The sequence below is a fragment of the Lontra canadensis genome, unplaced genomic scaffold, assembly GCF_010015895.1.
Source record: "Lontra canadensis isolate GAN:19392208 unplaced genomic scaffold, GSC_riverotter_1.0 scaffold17, whole genome shotgun sequence".
Lineage (NCBI taxonomy): Eukaryota > Metazoa > Chordata > Mammalia > Carnivora > Mustelidae > Lontra > Lontra canadensis.
This window is the reverse complement of record NW_022631011.1, coordinates 18,973,550-18,994,946: the sequence shown is the minus strand read 5'-3', so window position 1 is coordinate 18,994,946 and position 21,397 is coordinate 18,973,550. Positions and strand designations below refer to the sequence as shown.

The following is a 21,397-nucleotide window of genomic DNA, read 5'->3' as shown; positions in this document are numbered from 1 at the left end:
TTTATTTATTTACTTGACAGACAGAGATCACAAGTAGGCAGAGAGGCAGTCAGAGAGAGAGAGAGGAGGAAACAGGCTCCCTGCTGAGCAGAGAGCCCAATGCAGGGCTCCATCCAAGACCCTGAGACCATGACTTGAGCTGAAGGCAGAGGCTTAACCCACTGAGCTACCCAGGTGCTCTCTGATTTTCTTTTCAAGGGTATATTGGGGTTATATGTCTAAACTTCATCATATTTTCTATTTCCAGTTTTCTTTTCCTAAATATTTATTTACTATTTTTAAAATATCACTGATCATTTTGATTGGATAATCATGTATATAGTACAACATAAAGGGGTAGAAAAGAGTATATATTCTGTGGTCTAAAATAAGTCTCTCTTATCCCCACTTCCCTTTTTCTCATGTATCTTTCCAGAGATATGTTATGCTCATATGTGTGTGTGTGTATATCTTTTTTTTCCCCCAAGAGGCAGTCTTTTTTCCTCATTTTTTTCCTCCACTTCATAGTACACCCTGGCAGTTGTTTTGTATCCGGTTAAAGAGAGCTGCCTCATTCTTTTAAGTGGCTAAGAGGGACTTTAGAAAGTACCTAATCTAAGTTACTCATTTTTTAAAGGAAAAATTTGAATCCTAAAGAATTAAGTAACTGCTTGGGTTTCTGTTTTGTAATGATGTCATTAATGTTTAGTTAACCTTTTTTTTCTTTTTGATAGCTTTTGTTTATTAAAGCAGATTAAGTTTACAGCAAAATTGATTGGAAGATTGAGAATTCCCTCTAATCCCACACATGCATAGCCTCCCTCATTATCAGCATCCCCTACCATAGTTACCCATTTGTTATAGTTGACAAACCTGCACTGACAAGTCATTAACTCCCAAAGCTCATAGTTTACAGTTTGTTACGGGTGCAGTACATTTTATGGGTTTTAACAAATGTATAGTGAGGGACACTTAATGTGGCTCAGTCAGTTAAGCATCTAACTCTTGGTTTCAACTAAGGTCATGATCTCAGGGTCATGAGATTGAGCCCTACTTTGGGCTCCACACTCAGCGGGGAACCTGCTTACCCTCTCCCTCTCCCTTTCTGCCCCTCCCCCTTATTCCACTCTCTCAAATAAATAAATTAGTCTTTAAAAAGCCCAAATGTATAATGATGTGTGTGCAACATCATAGTATCATACTGAGTAGTTTCACTGCTATAAAAATTCTCTGTGTTCTGCCTCCATAGTTTGCCTTTTCAGAAACATCATGTAGTTGGAATCATATAGTATGTAGCCTTTTCAAATTGCTTCTTTCACTTTATAATTTGCATTTAAGTTCCCCTCTGTCTTTTCATATTGTGACATCTCATTTCTTTTTAGTCCTTAATAATGCTCCATTGTCTGTATGTACCACAGTTTATTTATACACTTAGCTACTGAAAAACATCTTGGCTATTTCCAAATTTTGTCAGTTATCTCTGAAACTACCTTAAATATCCATGTATAAGTTTTTGTGTGGACATAAATTTCTAACTCGTTTGAGTAAATACAGAGGAAAGTGATTGCTGGGCTGTACAGTAAAAGTATGTTTAGTTCTATAATAAACTGCAGATTGTCTTCCAAGGTGGCTGTACCATTTTGCATTACTACCGGCAGCAAATGAGAGTTCCTGTTGCTCCCTATCTTCATCAGCATTTGATGTTGTCAGTGTTTAGGATTTTGGCCTTTCTAATAGATGTATAGTGGTATCTCATTTTAATTTGCATTTCTCTGATGACAGGGATGTGGAGCATCTTTTCATATGCTTATTTGCCATCTGTGTATTTTCTTTGGTGAGGCCTCTATTAGGTATTTGACCCATTTTTTAATTGGTTTGTTTGTTTTCTTTCAAGTTTTAAGAGTTCTTTATATATTTTGGATAACAGTCCTTTATCTGATATCTTTTGCAAGTATTTTCTCCTTGTCTGTGGCTTTTCTTTTCATTCTGTTGACACATGGTGGGGGTTGTTTTTTGTTTTTTGTTTTTTGTTTTTGTTTTTTAAAGTAATCTCTGCCCCCAACATGGGGCTCCAGCTCACAACCCCAAGATCAAGAGTCACATGCTCTACCAACTCAGCTCAACAGGAGCCCATGAGACAAGTTTTATTAAAAATACTTTTTACTGGGGCACCTGGGTGGCTCAGTGGGTTAAAGACTCTGCCTTCGGCTCAGGTCATGATACCAGGGTCCTGGGATTGAGCCTCACATCAGGCTCTCTGCTCAGCAGGGAGCCTGCTTCCCACCCACCTCTCTCTGCCTATCTCTCTGCCTACTTGTGATCTCTGTCTGTCAAATAAATAATTAAAAAAAAAATCTGTAAAATAATTTTTTTTTAACTAAGACCTTTTTTTTTTTTTAATTTGGATCTCTGGGTTTACGGTTTTTACCATTCTTAAACTTTAGATGTTTACATGGGTTTGTTTGTTCGTTTGTTTTTTTTTAAAGATTTTATTTATTCATTTGAGAGAGTGAATGAGACAGAGCACAAGATGGAGGGAGGGTCAGGGAGAAACAGACTCCCCACTGAGTAGGGAGCCTGATGCAGGACTCGATCCTAAGACTCCAGCATCATGTCCTGAGCTGAAGGCAGTTCGCTAACCAACTGAGCCACCCACGTGCCCCAGATATTTACATTGTTTAGATGTTTCTGGAAATACTTTATTTACATAGGTGGCAGAATGATTCTTAGAGCCATTTTCAGCATCCATACTTCTGACAATACCTCTGTGACATTTGATATGGTGGAGTCCAACCATTTTGGTATACTTTCTTTGTATTGCATGTTTTATTTGGTGGTTTGAGATACTAAATTTAAAATTTTTTCCCCTTCATAAAGACACACCTTTTAATGGTAGACTTTTAAATCCACTGTTCAGATTATAAGACCATTGTTCTATCTCTTCACTTCCTAACTGCTGTGTCTAGCTCTTTCTTTCTTTTACTTAGGTGTTTTTTTTTTTTTTAATCTCTTATATATGTTTGAGCGTGGACTCTTTCCCCTTCACCCTTAATGTGTTGCTTTTTAAAGCGGAACACCAGAGACTTTAATTTCTTGAGTGCTTGACAATTACAATTTATTTTCCTTTCTCGTGCACAAATGCATTACCACAGGGAGTTTCATAATTTAACTCTATTGACGTGAGACCACATGATATACCATTTGGCTCATGCAATAAAGAGAAGCAACATCTTTTTTTTATATAATCATGTTTGTGTAAATCATGTTATGCATTGGTAGGTAAGTTATGATCAGTAACATACTTGTTATTACATAGGGTGATAAGGATGCTATGAGGGAATTTTTGTATTTTCTTTCTTCCCTATCCTTAAACATACATACTGATCTTATCACTATAGCCATTAGCAGTCCTGTTAGATAAAAACAACTAATTTTGCTGGTGAAATGCAAGGAGCTCAAACATATACTGTGATATATATGTGTGTGTGTGTGTGTGTGTGTGTGTGTGTGTGTGTGTGTGTGTGTGTGTGATGTTAGTGTGTGTGTGTGTGTGTGTGTGTGTGTGTATGTAATTTTATATGTAGATCCTTTGCAGGCGTTTGCTTGAGGATGAGTTTAATGAATTCAATTGGTACAGGTGGAACACACCAAAAGTCTGAAGCAGAAAAGCAAAACTAGTTTTAACTATTTGGTTTCAGAATAACTAGTCAAGAAAGCTTCTTCTCAAGGGTCTTCATGTGAGTACGGATCTTTCAGAACCAGTGGATTTTTCCTAATCTTTGATGGAACAGTAGAGTGCACTGGGGAAGTCTGATGGGCTTTTAATCATCTCGAATGAAAACAAAGAAGTCTGTTTTTGTTTCTTTGTCTTTCATTGCAGGGCATTTGTGGGTAACTTAGTTTAACCCCCACATCCCTATTGGTGTATCCATTTACTAAACTGAAAGATGGGGAGATGGACACTAGAAGACAAAGTTGCTTCTGATTCATCTCTCTGATATTAAATGTACACTAGCAGTTAGACACACCAATTAATTTTTAAAGGCATCCAGGGAAAGATAGCTATTCTTCAGTTCTCTTGCTTGGATGAGTTGAGTAAAATAATGTATTTAGTTATAAGGAGAGATCTGTAATTCTTTGTGCTCCTAAATCATTCATATATACACATCACCAACCACCACCACCACCAAAAAGCTGTCATTTTTTTCTCTTAGAGATGAAGATGACATCAATGATGTGACTTCCATGGCAGGGGTCAACCTAAGTGAAGAAAATGCCTGCATCTTAGCAACAAACTCTGAACTGGTTGGCACACTTGTACAGTCATGTAAAGATGAACCATTTCTTTTCATCGGAGCTCTGCAAAAGAGAATTTTAGATATTGGTAAGTGCAGACTTAAGATTACTATTAATTTTTTTAAAGATTTTATTTATTTAATTGACAGACAGAGATGACAAGTATGCAGAGAGACAGGCAGAGAGGGGAAGAGAGAGGGAAGCAGGCTCCCTGCCGAGCTGAGAGCGTGATTCAGGTCTTGATCCCAGGACCCTGGAATCATGACCTGAGCCAAAGGCAGAGTCTTTAACCCACTGAGCCACCCAGGCACCCTGGACTTAAGATTATTGACCTAAGAGGATTGTCTGTTCTAGGGAAAGTGTTATCAAAAGAGATAACCTGGGTTGGTTTTCCTGGAACTTGGGCTTAAATAAGGCTCTGGAAAAAATCAAGGTTTCTTGGGTGTTATAGAAAGAAATACTTTGTTTTAAAAACTATTAACATAAATTAAATCATATCCTGTAGTTTCTGGTTTAGATAATAGAAGTTAATATTTACTTATATTTCTTAGTGGGAGAAAGATAGATACTTTTTTTTTTAAATAATTTTTTTATTTTGATAGAGATTACAAGTAGTCAGAGAGGCAGGCAGAGAGAGAGAGAGAGAGAGAGGAGGAAGCAGGATCTCCGCTGAGTAGAGAGCCTGATGCGGGGCTCGATCCCAGGACCCTGAGATCATGACCCGAGCCGAAGGCAGAGGCTCTAACCCACTGAGCCACCCAGGTGCCCCGAAAGATAGATACTTTTTAAGTGAATTTGTACTTAATGGGCCCCACACGCTTCCACTGCGCCACTCTGCTCCTTTGAATTTGTACATATGATGTACTGTTTTTTTTTTTCTGTCCTGTGCCTTTCTTGGTTGGACTAGGCACATATGCATACAAATACATACATACACTTACAAGTTCATGTTTATGAAATCGAACTGCCAAGTCTTGTGAAACATAGAAATAGAGAATAAGTCCCTTTTTTCTTCTCTCAACCCTGAAATTCAAACTCATCCTTGCCCTAAAAGAACGAAATTAAAATACTGGGTTTCTCCCTAGGTCCACAAGTAGTTCCTAAGTGGCTGCAGTGTATAGAAGGAAATGGGCGAGAATGTTCCAGTTTTGTTCTGGAGCCACACAGCTTTTTTGTTGTTTAATACCAAACCTTGCAGAAACATGAAAGAATACATTCTCCCCACATTGACTGAAAACCAAGACAGTTTGGAGAGAGATTATTGCATGTGAATTATCTCATTTCATGTGTCCTAACCCTGGGACTTCTTGGAGTACCTTCTTCATCACCCATATCAAATTGGGAGGTCAATACTAGTGACTTTTGAGTATACTTCAGTAAGGATTTTTATATTTTATATTGAAGCCCTACCACAAAAATGTGAAGGTTTCTGATTTCTGATTTATACCCATAGTATTTTTAAGACCTACAATACATTACTATTACATATTTTAAATCTATTTCACAGAATAATAAAGAAATGTTAGAGCTCCTACGATATACTATACAAATTACCATTTTTTAAATTTCTAAGTTAACTTGGGTATCTGTTCTCTTTCCTTTTTTTTTTTTAAAGATTTATTTATTAGAGTGAGAAAGAGAATATGTGTGTCTGAGTGGGGTAAGGGGTAGAGAGAGAGAGAGAATCTCAAGCAGACTCTGCCCTGAGCCCAGCAGTGGGCCTCAAGATCATGACCTGAGCCAAAGTCAGTTGTTGGACACTCAACTGACTGAGCCACCCAGGAGCCCCTCTGTTAGCTTTCTTTTATTACAAAAAACAAATTTATAAGCAGTCCAAAAGGATAGGAATTCAGAAGAGCTGATGGTAAAATGTTTGCTGGTGTCTTATTTGACTTTTCTCCCCACCCCCCTCCTCACTCCTTTTTCTTTTTCCTTCCCTCTCTTTCTTACTCCCTCTTCCAGTCTTTTCTTTGAATATGTATTGTGTACTGTACAGGAGCCAGTTCCGTAATTTTGGAACAAGCATGATACTTTCCTGTGATACTAGCTTCCTTGGGAAGCTTATTGGTATTGACTCCGTGTAACCATATCGTGTAACCATATAATGACCTAGTGCTTTCATAGAGTGGAAGTAAATACTTCGCTTTATCAGTTCCCACCACCACCCCTCCCCCAAGAACTTTTATTTCTAGCTTGACTTACACTTTGATTATATGATGGGAAAGTTTTTAGCATTGAAAGAACAATTTGGGCATTTAGGACGGGGATGGGCAATTTTTTTCTGCTAAGGGCCAGAGAGTAAATATTTGCCATTTTGTGAGTCATGTGGTTTTTGTCACTACTGCTCAACTCCGTTACATCGCAAGAGCAGCCATAGAGAATACATAAACAAATAGGCCAGACTATATTCCCATCAAACTTTATATACAAAAAGAGATTAAATTTAGTTTGCCAACCTCTGCTTTCAAGGAGAATTCTGGGAGTAACTATTTGGTATTTTCAGTCCTTAATAATTGAGCACAAACTTGTTGTTTAATAAAATGGAAAACTGCAAAATTTCTTACTTCTGAAATACCTAAGCTTTTTAAAAAACAAAACTATAGAGTGAGTGTAGTTATGTATTTCTAGGAATGTTTTCATTTGTAGTAGAATTCCATCTTTACAGAACAGCTCAGAACCAGGACTGTTCTTTAATCACAGAAATTATAAATTAACCCAAAGAATTTTGGGGGGAAGGTTTTTCTACTTGAATAATGCTGGGAGAGTAAACATGCCATATTCTTCCTTTTTTGCTAATTACCTAAATTAAATTACACAGACATTCTATAAAATCACGTAACAGTCTTAAAAGCAGCAGCTAGATTTTTTTTCATCAGTTATGTTGACTTGGAGTGTTTTTATTTAAAAGTGGGAATTTGGGAGGGCACCTGGGTGGCACAGTCAGTGAAGCATCTGACCCTTGATTTAATCTCAAGTCATGATTTCAGGGTCGTGGAATCAAGCCCCGGTTGAGCTCCATGCTCAGCAAGGTATCTGCTTCAGATTCTCTCTCTCTCTGTCTCTCTCATTCCTTCTCCCTCTGCCACTCCCCATGTCAAATAAATAAATAAAATCTTATTTTTAAAAAAAGTAGGAATTTTTCTTATAGTATTTTAACTTGGTAACTTTGTCCTACTTTATTAGCAGTGTAGTGAAGATATTAGAACATTTGATTGTTCACTAAACCCTGGAATTGTTTGCAAATCTCTACCCTTGTTTATTTCTAATATTTTTAAAATATGAATTTTTCTCCTATATAGGATAAACTATTTTATAAATACATATGAAATTATTTTCAAAGTTTCCCTCCAAAACACTACATATTTTTAAATGTTCATTTTCTTTCCTTTAAGCATGAACTGACAGGTCAACTACCCTATGTTTAGTTGTGATTTTAATCATTGGATGGTATTGAAATTGTGTCCCTTATGTAGCAGGCCTTCACTATTTATGTATGCTAATAGTTGTAGTTGAGTAGATTTGACTTTGTAGTGTCTTTTCCCTGCTTGAATCTAAAATTGGTGATGAATTCAGTCTTGCTAGACAGTAACAAATTGTATTTTGAAGGTTTGGCTTAGAAGAAACTAAGTAATTTTGTATCTTCATCCTGTCTGATTTACCATAAGCTGCATTTTGGACCTTGAGAGCTACTTTGGAGGTTCTAATAGGGGAACACAGCTACTTACATACCCTTGACCAAAGAATGGCCTTCCTCTATCTAGGAAGGTCATTCTTTTCAAGGGAGTACACAGCTTTGGGAGGGATGCTTAAGGAACAATGAGAGAAGAAGGGGACTGCGCCTTGGCAACCAGGTCAATCAGATCCACCCTGGCGATCAGTGGTGTGACAGATGTCACAGCCAGATAGCCCTCATATCCTATATCCTACACTTTGAGGTTTAACATTTATTATGGAATGATGTCAAAGAATGTATTTAAGATTTGTTGGCTTTTTTTCAAAGATTTTATTTGTTTATTTGACAGACAGAGATCACAAGTAGGCAGAGAGGCAGGCCGAGAGAGAGAGAGAGGAGAAAGCAGGCTCCCTGCTGAGCAGAGAGCCCGATGTGGGGCTCGATCTCAGGACCCTGGGATCATGACCTGAGCCTAAGGCAGAGGCTTTAAACCACTGAGCCACCCAGGCGCCCCGATTTGTTGGCTTTTAATTAAAACTTATTTTTGCTATACTGAATCATAATTAGATGAGTATATGAGTATGTTTCAGGTGAGAGTGCAGAAGCAAACTGTTTGTTAAAAGTAAACACAGTAACACTCTTAAAAGCTCATTTAAATTAGACTTTGGCTATATCTTTAGATTTAGGTCTCTGTTGATACAGGTTGGTTTCACTGAACTGAGAAATTGCTATGTAAATACTGATAAGGTTGCTTTATAAATGAGCGTCTGCTTTTGGGTATGTGATGCAAGTTGTTTTCCTGAATCTTCCTAGTTAGCCAAAAGAAGAATAGAAGTTTGGTTATTAATGGAAGGAGGTACATTAAAAGAGAAGTCATTCAAATGGATGGGTGAAATGATGAGGCTTTGAACCCATTTCAACTTTTGAATTAATTACCAGGTCAATTTATCAGAACATGAGTTAGTACAAAATAAGCATGATTGGTAATGGACAAAAGGAGTGTAGGTATGTCTTGTAGACAAGACAGTAACAGAGATCCACAATCTGAATTCATTGAAATAAATGTCGTAAATCGTTAACAGTGTCAAACAGGGCAAAATGTAATTTTCTATTTTTTTAATTACTAAAATTAACAGAATACGGCACTAATTTCTGCAGTTACCATTTTCCTCCCTGAACACTAGACTTGATTTGTGTTCTTATTAACTTTGTCCTATAAATGACCTTGCAAGAGAATGATTCTAGAGGCTAAGTGAAACAATGTCTATATTTTCTGAGGCTTCAGGCTAGGTTTTATTAATGTAATGTCTAAGATCTTTGAAGTTGTGACTTCACCAGGAAAATCATAATCTCCAAACCTTTATTCATAATGGGTATGACTTCCAGGGGGAACAGAATACCTGCTGTGCTAATTATTTCAATTATCAGCCACTACTAAAACACGTAATGGATTTTCTCTGCTTCTACAGGTAAAAAGCATGACATTACGGAACTTAACTCTGATGCTGTGAACTTGATCTCCCATGCAACACAGGAGCGATTACGAGGCCTTCTAGAAAAACTGACTACAATTGCTCAGCATCGAATGACAACTTACAAGGTAAAGGAAATCATTGAAAGAGTACAAACTCTTCTCTTTTCTCTTGGTCATGTTAAAGATAGTATTTTGGTATAGATTCATATTTTAAGTGTATGTTTAAAGGAAATGGTCAAGACATAGTTCATATTGGTAGACTAAAGTTTCATTCCTAATTTGCCTGATTTAGATAGGCTTACATGACAAAATTAACACAATTTAATATTGTATCCGAAGCTTCTGTGTCAGTGTAGATTGAGATATGCATCTGTTCTGCCTGAGACATTTCCTACAGCTTTTGATTGGCAGGGAGAATATATTAGAATGGAATACTGGATAGCTGTGTACTGTTCAGTGCTCTGTACTCTGTTAACACTGTTGTTCCTTTTAATGAGTTAAATAATTGTATTGAGTGCTAATGCTGGTGCTTCTCATTATGGTCATTGCCTGCTTTTTTAAACAAATTAAATGGAAGGATAGCCTGTCTTGTCTTTAGTGGTATGAACCAAATCACTTGCCATCATCATGATGAAAGGACTTGATTTATCTGTATATGGTTTTGGTGGAGAGCGAATTTATTGGGTGATGAGGGATGAGAAAGAAAAAAGATAACCTTTCCCCCCCCATACCAAGAAATGTTGATAGCTAGATTTTGTGCAACGTGGTATGTGGGTAACCTTAAGAGGTTTTGAGTTTGTGAGAATGGTCATTGTCACAATGTCCTACCCAAAGGAACTCAGGGAAATAACAGCTACCACATCACTGGTAAGTTCCCTGGAGGAATCATTCTATTTTCTCTACTTTCTGCTTTATTTAGAACTTTGGAAGAACTATTTATAGTTGCTGAGGTCCTCACTTATATAAATCTTTGTGAGAATTTGCAGGACTGTCTTAAAAATAAGTGGTCATCAAGAGAAAAGGCTGTGGGGAAAAAAACAGTATCATTTATTTCTTTTTGTGTTTCCAGAATTAGTCCATTTCATCTAGGTCCTATTTTGTTAGTATACAATTGTTTATAGTATTTTCTTACCTTTTTATTTCTCTAATGTCAGTAGTAATGATCCCACTTAAATTTTTCATTTTAGTTCCCTTGAGTATAAAGTAGGTTACTGATTTGAGATCTTCCTTTTTTTTTTTCTTTTAATTTTATTTTTTATAAACATATAATATATTTTTATCCCCAGGGGTACAGGTCTGTAAATCGCCAGGTTTACACATTTCACAGCAGAGATCTTCCTTTTTTAATGTAGGCGTTTACTGCTATCAATTTCCCTCTGAGCACTGCTTTCGCTGCATTCTATAAGTTTAGGTACATTGTGTTTTTGTTTTCATTTACTTCTAAGTATTTTCTAATTTCCTTTGAGATATTCTTCATCTATTATTTTTGAAAGTATGTTGGTTAGTTTCCACATATTTGTGAAATTTCCAGTTTCTCTTTGTTGATTTCTAGCTTCATTCCATATGGGCAGAGGAGATTCTTTATGTGATTCAATCAATTTAAATTTCTGTAGGCTTGTTTTGTGGCCTAACATATGATGTCTCTCAAGAGAATATTCGATGTGCACTTGAGCAGAACATGTATTCTGCTATTGTTGGGTGGAATGTTAATAAAAGTCTGGTGGATCTAGTTGGGTTATAATATTAAGTCCTTGGGGCACCTGGGTGGTTCAGTCAGTAAAGCGTCTGCCTTCGCCTCAGGTCATGATCCCAGGGTCCTGGGATTGAGTCTCACATCAGGCTCCTCGCTCAGTGAGCAGCATGCTTCTCCCTCTCCCACTCCCCCTGCTTGTGTTCCCTCTTTCGCTGCCTCTATCAAATAAATAAATAAAATCTTTTTTTTTTTTTAAAGTCCTCTATTTTCTTCTCCATATTCTGTGTAGGTATTCTTATTGAAAAGGAGGTATTGAAGACTTCAACTGTTATGGTAGAACTGTATTTCTCTTTTTAGTTCTGTCAATGTTTGCTTCATATATTTGGGGGCTGTGTTGTCTGTTATGTCTTGATGAATTGACTCTTTTGTCAATATATCATGTCCTTGTTTATCCCTTTTTTAAAAAATATTTATTTATTTGTTAGAGAGAAAAAGAGAGAGGGTCACAGTGGGGTGGGGCAAGGCAGAGGGAGGAAGAGAAACAATCTCAAGCAGACTCCCCACTTAGCGCAGAGCCCACCACAGAGCCCTATCCCATGACCCTGAGCTAATGACCTGAGTGGAGATCAAGAGTCGGACACTCAACTGACTGAGCCACCCAGGCACCCCTTGTTTATCTCTATCTCTTTTAACAATTTTTGACTTAAAGTTTATTTTACGTGATATTAGTATAGCCACCTCTGCTTTTTTTGGTTATTATTTACATGAATTTTTTTTCCCCACCCTTTCACTTCTAGTCTGTTCATGTGCTTTCATCCAAAGTGAATCTTTTATAGACAGCTTGTAATTGATCATGTTTTTTATGCATTCTGTTAGTCTCTACCTTTTGATTGGGTACTTTAGTCCATTTACATGTAAAATGATTACTGTTAAGCAAGAACTTACTTGTGCTATTTCACTATTTTTCTGTATGCTTAGTAGTTTTTTGGTTTTTTTTTTTTTTTGTCCCTCATTTCCATTATTACTGCCTTTTTGGTTTAATTTTTGTTATATACTATTTTGTTCCCCTTCTCATTTCCTTTTATGTATACTTTTCTAGATATTTTATTGGTGATTACCTTGGGGATTACAGTTAACATCCTAAATTTATAATAATCATCTAGTTTAACTCCATAATTAGTTTTCCTTCAGTATTGGGATGTGGGGAAAATTTTCTTCCTTTTTAGCTTTTTACTGTAACTTTTTAAAAGTCTTAGAAATTTTTCAAACCTAGTTCTCCCCTATTGCCACTTCAGTTTTATATTTTAAGAGATATGTGAGGGCACTTTTATTTATAATGGGCAGTTTCTATATAAAATGTAACTGTACAATTTAGTATGGAATAGAACTTTTCCAAATAGGGCTTACTGTTCTAAGTGTCCTCCAAATCTCTATCGTGTATTCCAGCTTTCAGACGGAATCCTTCTATTGTATATCAATAGCATATGTTCTAAGGATTTAGTTGTCCTAGGCAAAATGGATAATATCTTCCCCACCTGGAACCTCAGTAACTTAGCTTAAAGCTAACACTTCCTTAACCTTTTGTCTTGTACACTGCCTATCTTGATTGATTTTCCCCAGCATGACTTTCCCCACACTCATTCCTTAATACAGTTAATGCCACTGTCTGAATTTGTAGCTACATTATTATTCTTCTTTAAACAAGTAATAATCATTTAGTTATAGTTGGATCTAGTTCAAAATTATACTTATTTTTTGTAGACTTTGATATTATAATAATCATTGTGTCACAGATTTAGCCCTGTCCTTATATTTCAGTTCATCCCTGATAGGATTTATTTTTATCTGTACAGTTTGGGAAATTTTACCTCACGAATTTTACAAAAGTGAGCTTACTTTTATCAAAAGCAAAATTCCACCATCTCTTTGCATTTGACATCCATCTACTTTTGATAATCTTTCACATGTGTATGTGTATAATTATCTAATTAATCATAGTCCATAAAGAGACTTAAGAAATAGAAAGTGGCACATGCGATACAAAGCTTTTGATCTTATTGCCAGGTGTTTTCCCACTAAAAGCATAGTATAGTCTTCTGCACACCAGTGGCTATGGAGAAGCTTCAGCATTTCTTTTTCTTTTTTTTTCTTTAAATTTATTTATTTTTGAGAGAGAGAGAATGCATGCAGAAGCTGTGGGGTGCAGGGATAAAGAGAGAGAGAATCCTAAAGGAGACTCCCTACTGAGCACGGAACCTGTTGTGGGGCTCCATCCCAGGACCCTGAGATCATTGCCTGAGCTGAAATCAAGAGTTGAATGCTCAACCGACTGAGCCACCCAGGTGCCCCTTCAGTGTTTTCTAGTTGAAAGGGCCTGTAGTGCTTTCTTTAGATGGGATTTACTTGATTTGCTCTGTTATCATTTTGTTTGAGTCCTTACATTTTTAATGTTAAACCACCCTATTTAGGGGTATATAAAGACTTCAGTTAGACCAGCTTGGTAGATAGGAAGCAGTGTTTTAAGAGTGGGGTTACTGTTTAAATAAGGTTGGGGAATCAGTAGGATTAGGGGAGGCACTCATTTGTTTAGCATCCGTAGGAATAAAGGAAGGATGCATTAAGCCAGGACAGTTGTATCCAAATTGGGAGAAGGAGAAAGGGTCTTAGCACGGGGATGATATTGGGTTAAATTTTACAAAGTCTGTGCCCCTTTTTAATTTAGTGTTTGTTGTCCTTTTAAAATTAAATTCTGTCAATAAAATATCTCCAGAGTATCTGAGCACAAACATGGTAAAGATGAAGTATTTAAGAAACCACTGGTTATTTTGTTTATGCCTCATGGTTGGCCTATAATGTATTCCATATTCTATCTTGTATTATTTAACTTGGAAAACATTTGAAAATTCGTTTTGTATTAAACATGAACTAAAATAAGTAGCACTATACATCTTTGTTTGTTATACTACATAATACTCTTTTGATCTAGTTAAATACCAATAATAAAAATTTAATTTAGAAGGAATCTTGGGCGTATGAAATCTCTTGGTCCCAGTTAATTGAATCAACCATAAGCATGGGATAACACAAAGATAGAATTGGTGCTATACCTATGATTTCTAAGCCAGGCACTGACTGTTGGACTAAATGTTTAAAAACATTCAGCTTTCCTATTACACAGTCTCCCCCAGTCTCCATCCCATAGCCTAAATGTCTGAATTACTGAGATGACTAGATGGCAGGATGTCTTAAATGCTGATTGGGAAGATTGCCCACAACTGCACCCCACCCCCCACCCTCTTATATGTGTATTAGAGAGGAGAGATAGGTGGTTTTATCAGATGAAGAAAATTACAAAATATTTAGACTGGAAAACAGTGTCTTATACTCTAGAATATCAGAATAAATGAAACTATAAATTTTATCATTTTATGGTGCAAATTAAGAAAAATAATTATACTTCTCTGTTATGGCTCTCGTTTATAAATTATATACTTACTTTCTTTGACTACATTTCTGCCCAAGTTCATAGCTTAAAAGAATCCTCAAAACAGGGTTTAGGATTTTAAATGTTTGCCATTTTATTTCATGTTACATTTTGATTGAAGATGTACTCACTTGTCAAGGTTAGACCAATCCAACAATGGAAACAAGAGTGATAACTTTCATCTTTGGTGTATTTTTTTAGTGAAGTGATTGGTTTTTTGTTTTTTGTTTTGTCTTTCACAAGCCTAAGATTTGATTAATTATACTAAGGTCTGCAGAGATGGACAGTAATTTAACTAAAAAGATTTAGATTATAAGTACATGTTACACTCTCTTGCTTTCTACTTCCTATTTTGAGGATCTGCTTGGCTTCCCTTTTTTCCCCTCTGAATGAGGCCTACTAGGAAAGCTGAAATTTAAATGCTTACTTACCTCTCAACTTTTAAGGTTGATTAAGGTTCTTTTTTGTTGTTTGTATTATCAGAAATATAAATATTACATTCTGAGAATTTAGCTTCCTCTGTATGTTGGTATTGTCATTAGCTGATTCAGAAGATCTAATGTAGAATGTGTTGGCTAGGACAATCATAAGACTTTCTTTTTTCTTTTTTCTAGGCAAGTGAAAATTACATCCTGTCTAGTGATACCAGATCACAGCTCAAATTTCTCGAAAAGCTAGATCAATTGGAGAAGCAGAGAAAGGATTTAGAGGAAAGAGAAATGTTACTTAGGGTAGCCAAGGTAAGAGCCTACCTGATTTATGATTGAACATGACCTTGCAAGGTTAGAATTGGCCTTATTGTTGGGCAACTGTCTTGTTTTTATTAGGCTTTTAGATTTCTCTGAAGGATTTCTTTAAATGAAATTACTAATAAAATCTCTCACAGCTAGGATGGTGTGGTATAGTGACTTTCAGTTAATTAATGACATAAAATCTGTTTTGTCTCCTCATTCTAAGTACCTGTGTGCCTAGGATCATACCTACCACCCCCAAGTAAAAATTGTTTCTTAGTTTAAAGAGTTAAAGGGGGGCGGTGAGGGAGCAGAGAAAGAACAAGAGAGAGAATCTCAAACAGACTCCCCACTGAGCATGGATCCTCCCCTCCCCCGCCCAAGGCAGGGCTTGATCCCAAGACCCTGAGATCATGATCTGAGCTGAAATCACTTAACTGACTAAGCCACCCAGGCACCCCCCCGCAACCCAGGTAAAAATGTTTTTTAAAATATCCAAGGTCTTTTTAGCGATATAGTTTGATGTGTGCGAAGTTAAATTGGTGAGAGGAAAGTTTGGAAATTTATGGGTAAAATTAGGATTATATGGAGCAAAATATAGGATGGTTAGAAGTGGGTTAGAGAATAAAAGAACAGGTAAGAAGAAAGATATTTATCTTATAAATATGTATAAATATATTTATTTTCTTTCTTCTTTATTGAAACATTGTCCTGGACTATTAGTATCAGATGGAGTGAAAGCTGGTTTCACTGTAGTTTGCCTTTTGCTTCACATTTTACCATAGGCATAAGGCCTTTGCTAGGAGTCATGAAGGTTGGGCATTAGACTGATTTTTTTGTTTTAAACAAAAACACCTGTTTTAAACACCTTAGTTTTAATTTGTGCTGTTTGGGGCAGCCTCCCCTTTTAGAGTATTTCATATACTAATCACTCTTTTAAAAAACTTAATTTAATTTGAAGTACTTAGTACAAGAATGTTGTCAGAACGATATAAAGAATCATTTCCTTTTTCTCAGACGCCCCCATTTTTAACCTGTTACTGCATTTTTTCCATCTCTACATTTAAACACACACACATACACACACACCCCTAATCATTATTATTCTCTTTCCTCCCTTTGTTCTCCTTGTTTTTTTCAATTCAGAGGTTTTTTGTATATTTATAAGTTGTACAGCCATCATCTCTAATTAACCTTTCTCTGAACCTTTTGAAAGTAAGCTTCAGCCCTCATGTCCCACCACTTCTAAACATTGTAACATGTATTTGTGAAAACAGGACTTTGTGCTGTATAATCCTACCAAGTCAGGGTGTGAACAATAAAATATTGCCATGTATTCCACAGACCCCATTCAGATTTTACCAACTGTCTCAGCCCAGTCTCCTTTTCCTTCTTGGTCTATTTTCCTATTCAGCAATGTGTGTTTCATTCAGTTGTCATCTCTTTTCAGACTCCTTTAGTCAATTTTTTTACTTCCACTTTCATGTCTTTGACAGCTTTTAAGAGTACAGGCCTTACTATCTGTAGGGTGACTGATAATTCCTGGGTTCATCTGATAGTTCCCCATGACTTAGGTAAGGAATTCATGGCAGGAATATATACATTCTTCTCAGCTGATCATATCAAAGGTCAACCTTGATCACCCAGCTGTGTGGGTGTCTTCCAGTTCTCTCCATTTCAAATTTACCATTTTCCCTTTTGTAATCAATCCATTTTTCAAAGGAAGATATTTCAAGATTATACCAATATCCCTTCTTCACCAAACCTCCATGTATCAACTTTAGTGCCCATAAATGATAGCTACCTGAATCAGCCACCTCTATGATGGGTAAATATAAATGGTAATTTTTAAATTCTCATCATCTTCTGCATTTACTAGCATTGTATGTGGAAGAGCTATCCTTTCTCCTTCATTCATTCATTCATGTATTCATTTATACCAGAATGGGTTTTGGATTTCCATTTGATTCAATAGGTTGTAATCCATTACTATCATTATTTATTTTGATGCTCAAATTCCTCCTGAGTGGGAGACTCTTCCAGCTGGCACATCTGCCTGTTACTCATGTTTCCATCATTCACTGAGCTTATTCATCCTTCCTCCCTCCCTCCCTCCCTTCCTTTCAATTTTTTATTTATTTGCTTATTTTATTTTGTTTTATTTTATTTTATTTTATTTATTAGAGAGAGTATAAGCTGGGGAGAGAGGGAGAAGCAGACTCCCCACTAAGCAGCGAGCCCGAAGTGGGGCTCAATCCCAGGGGCCTGGGATCATGACCTGAGCCAAAGGCAGCTGCTTAACCAACTGAGCCACCCAGGCACCTTTACCCTTACTTTCTGGCACAGTTTATACCAGACCCAGCTTTTGCTTGTCCTTCCTCAGCCCTAGAATCAGCCATTTCCCCCAAGGAATCCTGCATCGTTTTAGTTGAGGATGTTATCCAGAAACAGAAACCAAGAGTAGACCATACAGTGTGCTCATTGCTAATGGGGTTTCATTACATGTAGGCCTTCTCAAATGGATAGGTCTAAGAAATATATGTATGATGTATGTACAAATACAAATATTTGTAACTATTTCTCTGTGTATATATATTCTAAAACCATAGTTTATATGGATACCTCCAACTCTAGTATCTTAGGGCTTTTCTAGCCTAAACCTTTTCCTGTTTATAAATACTTTTTCCAGAGTCTGAAACTTGACTGTCATTATCCTCGATATATTTACTTATGTCCTCAATTTACTTAATTGAGTAATTACTTAAAATTTACACTTTTTCTCAGTGTAACTAATCTCCAAAAGAGCCATGCTGGCTGCCTCCTCTGTCTGCTACCACTGTTTCTCCTGCCCTCATTTCATTGCCTATGTAATTGGAAGCCATGCCCACTGGCCCATGCCTTGGTCAGTCTTTCCAGCCCTTCATCACCCTCATTCTTGGCCACTGGTCTATAACTTCATGTGCCCCAACCCCCAACAAGGATGTGGTGCACCACACCCTTGTCACTGTGCTGCTTCTCACTGGCCCACAGTCTCAGTCCCCATCCTGACCCCTCTTGTACTGGCAGGGACAGCTGGGATAGGAAGATGCTCTTAGCTTGAGCTGTCAAGTATAATAAACAAGCACACAGCAAATGTAATGAGGTGGTTTATTGGTATTTTATTTCCAATTACTAAGCTGTAAACAAGATCATAAACTATTAAATACTTGTTTAGTTATTATTGGATATATTGTACTCTTACTCTCTCATGGTTTTTCTTCCTTTACCAGACTTCTAAATATTGGAGTGTCCGGGTTCAGTCCTAGGGCTTCTTCTCTGTCTCCCTCTTAAATTTTGTATTTCCAAGTCTGTCTACCTTGTGGAACTCTGGAGTCATAGTTAACTGCCTACTTGAAGTCTCCATGTGGTTTGCCAATAGGAATCTCAGTTATCATGTGTCCAAAACAATTCCTGATTTTCATCCACCCACAAAATATGTTTTACTCTTAATAGGTTTTCCTAACTTAGTAAATGACACTATTTGCCCAGATGTTCAAGCCAGAAAACCTAGGAGTCTTCTCTTTACATGCAGTTCACTTCCTGTTATGTTTCCCAAATGTATTCATCATCTTCTCTTCATCACCATTGTCACCACTTTGGTCTAAATCCTCTTTCAGTGGACTTTTACCATGTCTCTTAACTGATCTCCTTCTCCTTGTACAATCCATTTTTCATACTCTTGTCAGAATAATGTTTTCATAACAAATCATGAGTGTCTCTGTTACTTGAAAACCTTCAGTGACATCCTCTTGCACTTAAAATCCAAACTTCCTACCAGATTTTTTTTTTAAGATTTTATTTATCCATTTGATAGAGAGAGGGATCACAAGTAGACAGAGGGGTGGGGGGGAAGCAGGCTGCCCGCCAAGCAGAGAGCCCGATGCGGGGCTCGATCCCAGTACCCCGAGACCATGACCCAAGCCGAAGGCAGAGGCCCAACCCGCTCCGCCACCCAGACGGGCCCCCTACCAGATTTTAAAAGGTTATTGTCTACCTGTCATATCCCTCCCTTCTTTACTAGCTCTGTTCCAGTCACACTGACCTTCTTTGAGGGTGCCAGGTGTGCATCACAGACTGCTAATTAGGCGTCTCAACCTGAAAGTTAAGGTCCTACGTCTTACACCTGCTTTGCTCTTTACTTAGAAAGTTGGCATTCTCATCTTTCCAGTTGCTTATGCAAGAATCCTAGTATCTGTGCTGCTGAAGTGAGCACTAGGCAAGAATCCTAGGAAATCATCTTCGATTCTCCTCTTTACTTCATACCCTACATCCAGTCTATCAATAAATCCATTTGGCCCTGCCTCCAAAATATATTTCAACCTAATCTTACCTGCTATGACATTAGTCCAAGTTTCCCTTCTCTTTTCCTAAAACCATAGTTGTTTTAGAGCAGTCTCCTGAGTTGTGCTGTAAGCCTGTACCTCTGATATCAGATCCCTTTAGTGCTACATTCGCTACATAGCAGCCAGAGTGATCTTTCTAAAGTGTCAGAGCAGTGCATCTCACTCCTGTTCTCCAAGCCCTTTAGTGGCTTTTTAAAACAAATTATAACTAGAATTAAAACTCAGCTCTGTATCTTGGCCTACATGGTCTCTAACCTTACGTCTTACAACTTTTCTCCATGGTCTAGCCACACGGGCCTTCCTCCTTTGCTCAGTTTCACCAAGCTTGTTCCCATTTTAAGGCTTTTGCAATGACTGTGCCTTTAGGTTACTCGAGTATTCTTCCCCCAGAATTTTGCATGAGTGCCTCCTTCTTGTCATTCAGAGCTCTACTTGAATGTCACTTCCTAGATATCTTCTCTCCTCCTGTCCTCGCTAAAGTAGTAACCCCCACACACACACTCCTTCTCTCTATCACAATGTCCAATTGTCTTTATAGCACTTATCACTATCAGTAATTGTTTTTTATTTTTCCCCATCATAAATGTTTTATATATCATAACTATTTAATTTTTATAAAATTTTTTGTTTTATTATTTTCTTTTCTTAAAATGTAAGTCACTCAAAAGCAGAAACTTTGTCTTACTATTTCTTTACTGTATTTCCAGACTCAGAGGCACACAGTGTAGAATTTATCTATGAATAATCAATAAATATTGGTTAAGTAATAAAGATATTCAATCATTATATAAATCATTGATATAAATTATGACTTATATCAATCATTGATATAAATCAATATTGATTATTCATGTATGAATAATCAATAAATATTGGTTAAGTAATAAAGATATTCAAATGTGTCCATTTCATAGTGGGGCAAAAATCATACACTCAGAAATATATGTACATATATACATATGTATACATACGTATCCATACATACACCTTCTTAAAATAAGTACATATATATGTATGCTTATTGTCTCCTGATATTATAGGTGGAATAATAAAGGAGTTTATCTTAGTTTGGGTTAAGTTGTTTTAGTAGATAGGGGAAAAAATGAAGAAAAAAGTTACTAGCTTTTGGTAGCCTTATGTAGGTAAACACTTCATGTGTTTAAAATTACAAGGCACTCTTGGGGCACCTGGGTAGCTCAGTTGGTTAAGTGGCTGCCTTTGGCATAGGTCATGATCCCAGGGTCCTGAGATTGAGCCCTATGTTATGATCCCTGCTCAGTGGGGAGTCTGCTTGTACCTCTCCCACTCCTTCCCACCCTCATTTGTTCTCTCTCTCTCTCAAATAAATAGAATTGTAAAAAAATTACAAGGCACTCTTAAATCTAAATGGTTTTTCTTGTACTTCCCTTTAACAAAATCACTGATACATCAGTAGAACGTAAGTAGGGCACCTGGGTGGCTCAGGGGGTTAAAACCTCTGCCTTTGGCACAGGTCGTGATCCTAGGATCCTGGGATCGAGCCCCACATCGGGCTCTGTGCTTGGCAGGGAGCCTGCTTCCTCTTCTCTCTCTGCCTGCCTCTCTGCCTACTTGTGATCTCTCTCTCTCTCTGTGTCAAATAAATAAATAAAATCTTAAAAAAAAAAATCAAGTAGGGGCGCCTGGGTGGCTCAGTGGGTTAAAGC

General features: G+C 37.0%; 1 protein-coding gene across 2 annotated transcripts in view; it reads left to right on the top strand.

Annotated features, from left to right (window-relative positions):
• The window catches only part of TAF4B (TATA-box binding protein associated factor 4b), a 126,556-nt gene that overhangs the window by 61,354 nt on the left and 43,805 nt on the right, over positions 1–21,397 (top strand). The window contains exons 10-12 of one of the 2 annotated variants that reach the window (XM_032859722.1): positions 4,194–4,363; positions 9,418–9,548; positions 15,214–15,339. In XM_032859722.1, coding sequence (XP_032715613.1) covers positions 4,194–4,363; positions 9,418–9,548; positions 15,214–15,339 — 427 coding nt within the window. The remainder of the gene's footprint in view (positions 1–4,193; positions 4,364–9,417; positions 9,549–15,213; positions 15,340–21,397) is intronic. The other variant, XM_032859723.1, reaches the window with a different exon arrangement.